Raw genomic sequence first — 11,170 nt, 5'->3', positions numbered from 1 at the left:
GTTCTAATTTCATTCTTTTACACATAGCTGTTCAGTTTTCCCAGCACCACTTATTGAAGAGGCTATCTCTTCTCCATCATATATTCTTGCCTCCTTTGTTAAAGATAAAGTGCTCACAGGTGAATAAGTTTATTTTTGGGCTTTCTATCTTGTCCACTGGTCTATATTTCTGTTTTTGTGCCAGTACCATACTGCCTTGTTGACTGTAGCTTTGCAGTATAGTCTGAAGTCAGGCAGGTTGATTCCTCCAGCTCAGTTTTTCTTTGTCAAGTTTGTTTTGCTATTTTGACTCTTTTATGTTTTTGTACAAAATGTGAAATTTTTTCTTCTAGTTCTGTGAAAAATGCCATTGGTAATTTGATAGAGATTGCATTGAATCTGTAGATTGCTTTGGGTAGTATAGTAGTTTTCACACTATTGATTCTTCCTATCTAAGAACATAATATATCTCTCCATCTGTTTGTATTGTCTTTGAGTTCTTTTATCAGTAATAGTTTTGTACATACAGGTCTTTTGTCTCTCTAGGTAGGTTTATTCCTAGATATTTTAATTTTTTGTTGCAAAGGTGAATGGGATTATTCCATTAATTTCTATTTCTGATTTTTTCTTGTTAGTGTATAGGAAAGGAAAGGATTTCTGTGTATTAGTTTCATATCCTGTGACTTTACTAAATTTATTTACTAGCTTTAGTAATTTTTTAGTGGCATCTCTAGGGTTTTCAGTGTATAGCATCATGCCTTCTGCAAACAGTGAATGTTTTACTTCTTTTCCAATCTAGACTCCTTTTATTTCTTTATGTTCTCTGACTGCTGTGATGAGGACTTCCAAATCTTATTGAATGATAATTATGAGAGTGGACACCTTTGTCTTGAAGTACTCCTTTCCCAATTTTAAATCAGTTTTTGTTCCATGTCCAGTTCTAACTGTTGCTTCTTGACCTGCATACAGGTTTCTCAGGAGACAGGTAAGGTGATCTAGTATTCCCATCTCTTGAAGAATTTTCCAGTTTGTTGTGATCCACAGAGTCAAAGGTTTTAGCATAGTCAATGAAGCAGAAGTAGATTTTTTTTTTTGGAATTCTCTTACTTTTACTATGATCCAATGAATGTTGGCTATTTGATCTCTGTTTCTTCTGCCTTTTCTAAGTCCAGAAAAATGCAATATAACAAAAGAGTGCAGTAGAAATAGGAAATAAAATAAAATAAATTTATTTAAAAATGAAAGCATTAAAAAGTAAGTAAAAAAATAAAAAATTAAAGAATAATAAAGATAACAATAGAATAAAACAGAAAAGAACAGAAGAAAATTAAATATAGAGAGAGTAGTAGTAAGAAGGCTATTTTCCTGTGGCCTCAGCTGTCAGTGTTCTTGCCCCCCACAGTGAGCTCCAGCCAATCTGCCTACTCAGGAAGTCATTCAATGTTTCTAGGAAGGAGTTTGGACCTGCTATGAGCACTGTGGGGCCAGTTCAGATTCTAATCTGGCTTTACTCCAGCTTGTACTTGCTTTCAGTGTCCACAGTTATCCTCTTCTTTAGTCACACAGCCACTGTGCTTAGCTTTAGCTTTGGCCCCACCTCTGCTTATATGCTGCTTTCCAGTTCCCTGCCCAGACAGAAGGGGGGCAAAAACTGTGGCTAATTAGGACTCACTTGCTCAGTTTGGCCGGAGTGAGGAATCCAGCAGTTACAATTGGAATGTGACTGTGGTGGTAGAGACCTTCAGGTTGTTGCTACAGCCTGAGGGGCGCCATGCATTCTCCTTGGGGAGTTGGCCCTGGGTCCCTTGGCATTGCCAGGCTGCACAATCTTCTGGGATGGTGTGGGCAGTAACCTGTACTTGCTCACAGCTTAGTGGCATCAGTGGTGGCTGTTGTGGCCACATCTGGGGTCAGAGATAGAAACCACAGCTTACACTGCCTCTGGAACTCATGATATTGGTGCTCTGCTATCCGTGATTTATGGAGTTAGAGGGTCTTTGGGAAGCCTGCCCTTCTTCTTGTATACCCCCTGACAGGGATCTCTTGCTTCTCTGGCAAGCAGAAGCTTTTCCCTGGATTCCCTTGGCTATGTCATATTAGCCCCCACAGACTGTCTTCATGGCAGTCAACCCCAGTCCTCTCCCTGGGGTCAGACCTCCAAAGCCTAAGCCTCAACACCCAGTCTCCAGCTGCCTCAGCAGGCATGCAGGCAAACATCTCAGGTTGGGGGATGCTGGTTGGTACCAATCTCTGTGTGGAATTCTCTATACTTTTCCCTCTGCACACCTGCTGCTGCACTCTTCTCTGAGGCTCTGAAGCTCCCTACTGTCTCCACAAGTATGGAAAACTTTCCTCCTTCACAACTTCTTCCCAGAAGCACAGGTCCCATCATGATTCCTTTCTCTCTCTCGCTTTTTCCTTACTTCTTTTGCCCTGCTCCATTATGGGGAAATTAACTGACCTTTTTGGAAGTTTGTGGTCTTCTGCCAGTTTTCAGTTGATGTTATGTAGTTGTTTCAAATACAGATGTATTTTTGATGTATTTGTGGGGGTGGAAGGTAATCGCCATGTCTTACTCCTCTGTCATCTTGGAGGTCCCCCCGCCTCCCATAACACATCTCTTCTTTATCCATTTATCTGTTGGTGGACACTTACGCGGTTTTCATATCTTGTCAATTGTAAATACTGTTGCTATGAACATAGCACTGGGGTGCATTGTATCTTTTTGAATTAGTGTTTTGATATTTTTGGATAAATATCCAGGAGTGGAATTTTTAAAAGATTAATTAATTTATTTTAATTGGAGGGTAATTGCTTTACAATTTTGTGATGGTTTTTGCCATATATCAACATGAATTTGCCACATATATACACATGTCCCCCGATCCTGAGCCCCCTCCCACCTTCTCCACTCTATCCCTCTGGGTTGTTCCAGAACATCAGCTTTAGGTACCCTGCTTCATGCATCAAACTTGCACTGGTCATCTATTTTACATATGGTAATGTACATGTTTCAGTGTTTTTCTCTCAAATCATCCCATCCTCGCCTTCTCCCACTGAGCTCAAAGTCTGTTCTTTACATCTGTGTCTTCTTTGATGCTGTGCATGTGGGATTGTCAGTAGTCTTTCTAAATTCCTTATATATGTGTTAATATACAGTATTTGTGTTTCTTTTTCTGACTTACTTCACTCTGTATAATAGGCTCCAGGTTCATCCATCTCATTAGAACTGACTCAAATGCATTACTTTTTATAGCTGAATAATATTCCATTGTATATATGTACCACAACGTTCTTATCTATTCATCTGCCAGTGGACATCTAGGTGGCTTCCATGTCCTAGCTATTGTAAATAGTACTGCAATGAACATTGAGGTACATGTGTCTCTTTTAATTCTGTTTTCCTAGGGGTATATGCCCAGCAGTGGGACTGTTGGGTCATATGGCAGTTCTATTACCAGTTTTTTAAGGAATCCCAGGACTTGTTGGGTCATATGGCAGTACCCAGAAAAGGCAATGGCAACTCACTCCAGTAATCTTGCCTGGAAAATCCAATGGACAGAGGAGTCTGGTAGGCTACAGTCCACGGGGTCGCTAAGAGTCGGTTGTGACTGAGCGACTTCACTTTCAATTTTCACTTTCATGAATTGGAGAAGGAAATGGTAACCCACCTCAATATTCTTGCCTGGAGAATCCAGGGACAGAGAAGCCTAGTGGGCTGCCATCTATGGGGTCGCACAGAGTTGGACATGATGGAAGTGACTTAGCAGCAGCAGCAGCAGCAGCATGGCAGTACCAGTTTTAGTTTTTTGAAAAACCTCCATACTGTTTTCCACAGTGACTGTGCAATTTACATTTCCACCAATGGTGTACAAGGGGTCACTTTTCTCCACACATTCTCACAGACATTTATCATTTGTGGCTTTTTTTTTTTCAAGGAGTTCTTTTTAAAGATTTATATATTTCTTTGACTGAGTTGGGTCTTCATTATGTCATACGGGATCTTCATTGCGTCATGCAGGATCTTTCATTGTGGCATACCAACTATTTAGCTGTGGCATGTGGGCTCTCTAGTTGTAATGCACAGACTCTGGAGCATGAGAGCTCAGTTGTGGTGCATGGGCTTAGTTGCTCCATGGCATGTGGGATCTTAGTTCCCCAACTTAGGAATTAAATGTGTATCCCCGACATTTCAAGGAGGATTATTAACTACCATATGACCAGAGAAGTCCTTATTTGTGGTCTTTTTGATGATAGCCATTCTGACAAGTATTAGGTGATAAGTGATCCTCAAAGTCTTGCTGCAATATTACAGAAAAGAAAAGGTATTATATTTAGGCCCCAATATAAAAATTCTCTCCAATTTTCCATAAGCCTTTCTATTTTCAAAGTCCAAGAAAAGACAGAATCCTGTGCAGTGAGCATGTATTTTTATTCTATAAAAACAGGAGCTTAAACTTGTAATTGTAGCCTTAACAGCATAGTTTGAATTTATTACTAATTATCTCTTACTTCAATGAGTAGCATTGAATTTTATCTGATTTCATGGAAAGATTGTGTGTTAAGAAGGTCTGAGAGCTTGTCCTATTTGGCAGCCACTGGCCATTAGCGATCTGACTTTGAGTTCACAACGTGTCTGGAAATTAATTTATTTATATATAAAGTTAGAATAATTTCAAACTGTATGTAGGATTGTATTCTTTAAATTAATGAAGTGTGACCAGCTGGGCTCCAAGAAAATCAGATATATCCTGTTTTCTACAACTTCTCAAAGAAATTGTCTTATTGCTAGAGGTAGTGCTAACACCAATTTAAAGAGCTAAATAAAACACTGTTTTGTTGTTGTTGTTGTTCAGTCACTAAGTCATGTTCTACTCTTTGCAATCCCATTAACTGCAGCACACCAGGCTTCCCTGTCCTTGACCATCTCCTGGAGCTTGCTCAAACTCATGTCCATTGAGTCGGTGATGCCATCCAATCATCTTGTCCTCTATTGTCCCCTTTTCCTCCTGCCTTCAATCTTTCCCAGAATCAGGGTCTTTTATAATTGGTCAGCTCTTCACATAAGGTGGCTAAAGTATTGGAGTTTCAGCTTCAGCATCAGTCCTTGCAAAGTATATTCAGGACTAATTTTCTTTAGGATGGACTGATTGGATCTCCTTGCAATCCAAGGGACTCTCAAGAGTCTTCTCCAACACCACAGTTCAAAAGCATCAATTTAGTGCTCAGCCTTCTTTATAGTCCAGCTATCACATCCATACATGAAGAATGGAAAGCCATAGCTTTGACTATATCGACATTTGTTGGCCAAGTAATGTCTCTGCTTTTTAATATGCTGTCTAGGTTTGTTATAGCTTTACTTCCAAGGATCAAATACCTTTTAATTTCATAGCTTCAGTCACCATCTTCAGGGATTTTGAAGCCTAAGAAAAAATAAAATAAAGCATTATAATAAAATTATTTTTACTAGTATGTGGAATACTGATATTCCCATCCCATGTTTGTGTTTGGTGGGTCTGCAAGAGGCAAGACAAGGCAGCCTTGGCCCCTGGAAAGTCATATGAACCGTAAATGTGGAAAACAGAGGGGCAGAGACACTATCTAGTCACTTGAACTAGATTGGACTGGCTGAACACCAGCCTCAAATTCTGGCACTATTCATACAAGATGAAGACACATTGGGTGGAATAGAAGGAAGAAGCAACTTTTCTCTTGACTTCTCAATATATCAGGAGACCAAAGCACTCTCTATAATATCCCTTACCCCCATGTTAGAAGGTGTGGATTCAGCTCTTTGGAGTTGCTTGACTCCCCACAATTACATGGTTTTAATTTTGTGAGTCCAGGATCAAAATAAATTGATCTAACTTAATTTTTATGTAAACCTCAGTATTTATTTTCTCTTCAAGAAAATCTGACTTCCATACTTTGGAATTTCCCTTGATACCTCCCTGGTGAGTTCTGCCTTTATGTGCAGGGACCTGAGCTGATCTCTAGATGAGAGCATCAGTCCCTAAGGTCTTAACTCTGTAAACAAACTAATATCTATCTTCAGGCCCCTGGATTATTTCAATTCCCCAAGGTGACATGATATTGAAGTTGTCCTCCCATCCCCTTATTATGCGCAAACGAAATAACATCATATTGTTAAAGCTCTTAGTGATGTGTGCTTCACTTCATCCCTGGGGAACATCTACTATCTCTTTAATCCTAGGGTGCCTGTTTATATAGGAGTAAGATAAAACATACAGATTTGAAATGTGGCACCATGCCACCTCATCCATTTAGCTAAGAAGAGATGCCATCTGTGGCCATTCCTGACAACTTTTGCCTACAATTAACTATTTCTTTTTCAAGCTGTGATACTTAAAGTTTCACTTTAAGGCATTAGTGGGCCATAAATTATTTTTGTGCTCAATCCCCCATCAGTTTTTGTTGGAGTTTCCTTCCTTTAGAAGATCCAGAAACTAAAAGGGACCAGAATTAGCTGCCTTATCCCTGAGAAAACTCTCTGGAATCAAAGTAAGGAGGACTGACAGACTGTTAGGTCTTCTACTTTCTAGGAGGAACAACAGTGAAGATTTTGATATGTGCTTTGCTGTAGCAATGAATCTTATTTCTGTACCTTTGGTCATTTGAAGGATTTATGGTTATGTTTGTGATGGTTCTAGTAAGGTTTTTATCTGTTAGGGTGACAGAGTAAGAAAATTCTCAAAGCCAACTCACACTTTAATTTCATCTTGGAACACAGCAACTGTGTCCAATTAAAAAAACAATAGAATGCATCACCTTTTAACAAAGTGGATCCAAGACAGGTAGATTAGGATAAATTACATTCTACTTGCTTCCTCACTCATAGCTGGGACAATCCAAGGGCCTCCTGTCACCTTAGATTTATACATATCAAATTATCCTTTTTAATCTCCTCTTGAAATAATAGCCAATTTGAGCAGAAAACCTCTGCTGCTGTTCTCTTTTGTCACAGTGGCAAATCAAGCATTGCAAACCTTCTCTGGTAATATTGAGAATGATCACAAATTTTACCCCAGCAAGTATTTAGAATATAATAGTTAGGTCTGTATGTGCAGATTCATGGGGTAGTAGTAATAAAAGATCATCTTTAAACAAGTGTAACTAGATAGGAATAGGGGAGGAAGCAGAGCAAATTAAACTTTGTGCTAATAAGTAGGATTATGGACTTACTAGGTGGAGCTAATGGTAAAGAATGGCCTTGCCAATGCAGGAAACATAAGAGATGGGTTTGATCCCTGGTCAGGAAGATCTCCTGGAGGAAGGCATGGCAACCCACTCCCGTATTCTTGCCTGAAGAATCCCATGGACAGAGGAGCCTGGTGGGCTGCAATCCATAGGGCGGCAAAGAGTCAGCACTATTGAAGCAACTTCACACACATGCGGCTTTGTGGTTCCTGCTATGATACGAAATTGCAAGTCTTGGCTATTCTTTTGACCCTTCTGTCATTGAGATCGTTCATCTCTGAAATGGAGATCCTAATGCTTGGCTTGCCCACATTACAGAGTTGTTGTGAGGATGGTGTGCAATCATAGGTGTAAAAGCTCTTCACAACATGTAATGTATTGTAATTGTGAAAAGAGTGATGATTGTTTAGGATATGTTTACACCTGAAGCAGATAAAGATAGCTCCACTACTTGGTATTGTTAAATCCCATTCAGGTAGTCTTCCTTTATGAGTTGGTGGTACAAGTTTGGGTATAATCCTTAGAAAGAGAATCAAGTCCAGTGCATCTGTCCAGATTTTTAGGCCAAAGTTTTCAAAATTAGTACAAGTTTATAGTTTTAAGACCCTGATGCTAGGAAAGATTGAGGGAAGGAGGAGAAGAGGGAAACAGAGGATGAGATGGTTGGTTGGCATCATCAACTCAATGGACATGAGTCTGAGCAAACTCTGGGAGATAGTGAGGGACAGGGGAGCCTGGCATGCTGCAGTCCTTGGTGTTGCAAAGAGTCGGACACAACTGAGCAACTGAACAACAATGTTAATTATACTACTATTGGTGTTTGAACAGTTTAATTCTTTTCAGTTTCCATTTGCAACAGCTTTATTCCTTGCAATTTCATGATTCTGAACTAAGGATGAGTTAAAAAAAGAAAAGCATGAAAAATCAAGTACATTATACTTAAAATGCTTGTTAGATGAAACAGGTTGAGTCTCTAGTAGGGGACAGAGGCCTGAGCATTAGGGCATCTTGGAATGAAAGAATAACACATTCATAAACTGTCTTTTAGAATAGGTAAATTATAAATAAATGTGATGTTTGCAATTTGGCTGAGGAGTCATGTCCTAAGTGATATATATAGCTAAGCAATTTGTGTACATTGTAATTGTCACTCAGAGGATCTGTTTATTGATTCTCTTAAACTTGAGTGAGAGCTGTGATAGGTCTGTGGGAAAAACAGTGCAAGTTGTTTTTCATAACCAATGCCAGCAGCGTGTTTGTGTAGGAAAGTCTCCTTTTTGAATACTCAATTGACCTAGTAAAGTCTTTGGTACTTGCCTGGTTATTTCTGATCATTCCCTGCACCCTTTAATCTCTTTATGGGATTTTGCTGAGCTTCTTGTGACTTTATGGGAATGGGAACTTAGATTCAGTCCTATGCCTGAACTGAATGGGAACTTACAGAATTTCTACCTGCAGCTTCAACTGGAGAGAGTTCATAACTTTTTCACTATCAGGCTCGAAACAGCGGTGACAGCAACCTTATGGAGACACTCACCTTTCAAAAAGGTTTTGTACTCTAGTTCTTACTGCTTCTTTCTTGTGTGTTGCAATGATGCCATTTTCTATTACCACAGTTGATACAAGCTTGAGTGAATGCTAGTGCTCTCCTATAAGGCAGAGCCCCAACAAATCCCTTGGGATTGACTGTAGAAACCATGAGAAGTTAAAAATGTTCATGGAATATACCTGATGTCATGAATCATGAAAACATGTGACATCTGGATGGAGATGTAGAAAGGATCTAGCCTCTCTCTTGCACAAAGAAAAGCCAAGATACAGAGAAAGAAATCAGATATTAGGCTGCACATTTGCAGACTTGAGGCAGAATCCAATCTATCTCAACTCCTCCTTTTAGAGTCAAAGGTATTGTGTTTAATCTCAATAAAAGTCCATGTCATTAAGAAGTTGCCTGACATGTACATTCATGGGTATCCTGAACATCATCCATGAATTTAGACCTTTGGGCTTTTCTATGTACTATTTTCTCTCCTTGAAACATATTGCTCAATCTACCACATGTAAAATTCTTACTTGGTATTTGAAAATCAGCCAAAAATGAGGACCTCTCAGGTAAAACAGTTTCTTGCAATGTGTATGTGTGCTCAGTCTTGCCTGACTCTTTGCGACTCTAAGAACTGCAGCCTGCCAGGCTCCTCTGTACATAGAATTTTCCAGGTAAGAATACTGGAGTGGTTTTCACTTCCTACTCCAAGGCTTGTTCCTGACCCAGGGATCAACCCTGTGTCTCTTGCGTCTCCTGCACTGGCAGGCCAATTCTTTACCACTGTGCCAACTGGGAAGCCCTTCTTGTAACATACACACTTCTATAAGTTCTTTCCTGATCAATTGGAAATAACTTGCAAAACACTCAGCTTTTAAACAAGTTTTCTTTTAGAGAACTTCCACTTTCCTCCTTTCTTTGTCATTATTTGCATATATTATTCACTAGGGAGAACAACTCCCAAGTCAATTCACCCTTTACTCTTCAGCAGTATCAAGCACACTGCTTTGCATAAGAAATATATCCATAAATGTATGCTAAAAAAGTAATGGAAGGGCAAATGACCTTCCAAAATTCACAGACCCATAAGTGGAAATTGCAGAGTGTTGGGTAGTCTTTACCTGCTATCTTACCTAATTCTTTTCTCTGTGTCTCCATAACAACTGGTGAAGATTATGGGAAGGGACAATGACAGCTACCATCAGGCATTCATCTTGGTGGGCTTTTCTGACCGGCCTCAACTGGAAATAATTCTCTTTGCTTTTATCTTGATCTTCTACATCCTGACTCTAGTGGGCAACACAGCCATCATTCTCTTGTCTATCATGGACTCCAGGCTCCACATACCCATGTACTTCTTTCTTGGGAACCTATCTTTCTTGGACCTCTGCTTTACAACGAGCATTGTTCCCCAGCTGCTGTGGAACCTTTGGGGTCCAGAGAAGACCATCACCTACCATGGCTGTGTGGCCCAACTCTATATCTATATGGTGTTGGGCTCAACTGAGTGTGTTCTCCTAGCTGTCATGTCCTACGACCGCTACGTGGCTGTCTGCCAGCCACTGCACTACACCATGGTCATGCACTCACATCTCTGCCTGCAACTGGTGACCGTAGCCTGGTGCTGTGGCTTTCTAAACTCCTTTGTTATGTGTCCCCAGACGATGCACCTGTCCCGATGTGGGCGTCGCGAAGTGGACCACTTTCTGTGTGAGATGCCTGCTCTTATTGCCATGTCCTGTGAAGACACAATGCTGGTGGAAGCATTCGCCTTTGTCCTGGGGGTTGCTCTTCTCCTGGTACCCCTTTCTCTGATCCTCATCTCCTATGGCATGATCACTGCTGCTGTGCTGAGGATCAAGTCAGCAGCAGGGCGCAAGAGGGCTTTCAACACCTGCTCATCTCACCTAACAGTGGTCATTCTCTTCTATGGAACCATCATTTACATGTACCTGCAGCCAGCCAACAGCTACTCCCAAGATCAGGGCAAGTTCCTCACTCTCTTCTATACCATTGTTACTCCCAGTGTCAACCCTCTCATCTATACTTTAAGGAACAAAGATGTGAAAGGGGCAATGAGGAAACTCTTGGGGTGGGAGAAAGAGAATAAGGAAACCTAAGAGAAATGTTGGAATACTACTTTGGTGTTCTGTTGTCTTATGTATATCTTAACTGTGTGGAAAACTAATATGTAAAGAGTGAAGGGAACATGGATAGGCACAATAGGCTTTTGAGTTTGACCCCATGCTCTACTGTCTGGATGTGAAGTGCCTTTCTTTTGTTTAAAGGTGTCTACTTTAGAAGATTTTTAGTGCATTTGGATTTTATCCATCTTTGGGCTTTATTTAGAACTGCAGGTGATATGTAGAATGAATTCAGATCACACAGTCTGCAGACGATGTCATGAGATGTCAAATAAAAATGAGACAT

General features: G+C 40.2%; 1 protein-coding gene across 1 annotated transcript; it reads left to right on the top strand.

Annotated features, from left to right (window-relative positions):
* The first annotated feature begins 9,912 nt into the window (after nucleotides 1-9,912).
* Nucleotides 9,913-10,860, top strand: LOC120863794 (putative olfactory receptor 2W6). Its single transcript, XM_040240359.1, has one exon. It carries the CDS (start codon nucleotides 9,916-9,918, stop codon nucleotides 10,858-10,860), a length of 945 nt encoding a protein of 314 aa, XP_040096293.1. The 5' UTR covers nucleotides 9,913-9,915.
* Nucleotides 10,861-11,170: the final 310 nt, after the last annotated feature.

Source organism: Oryx dammah, unplaced genomic scaffold (genome assembly GCF_014754425.2).
Source record: "Oryx dammah isolate SB20612 unplaced genomic scaffold, SCBI_Odam_1.1 HiC_scaffold_5, whole genome shotgun sequence".
In the NCBI taxonomy this organism is placed as follows: Eukaryota; Metazoa; Chordata; class Mammalia; order Artiodactyla; family Bovidae; genus Oryx; species Oryx dammah.
The sequence above is the reverse complement of the archived record's forward strand: the minus strand, read 5'-3'. Positions and strand labels throughout refer to the sequence as shown.

Coding starts and splice junctions, on each gene's coding strand:
- LOC120863794 (XM_040240359.1), top strand. CDS start 9,916: ATGGGAAGGGACAATGACAGCTACCATCAGGCATTCATCTTGGTGGGC.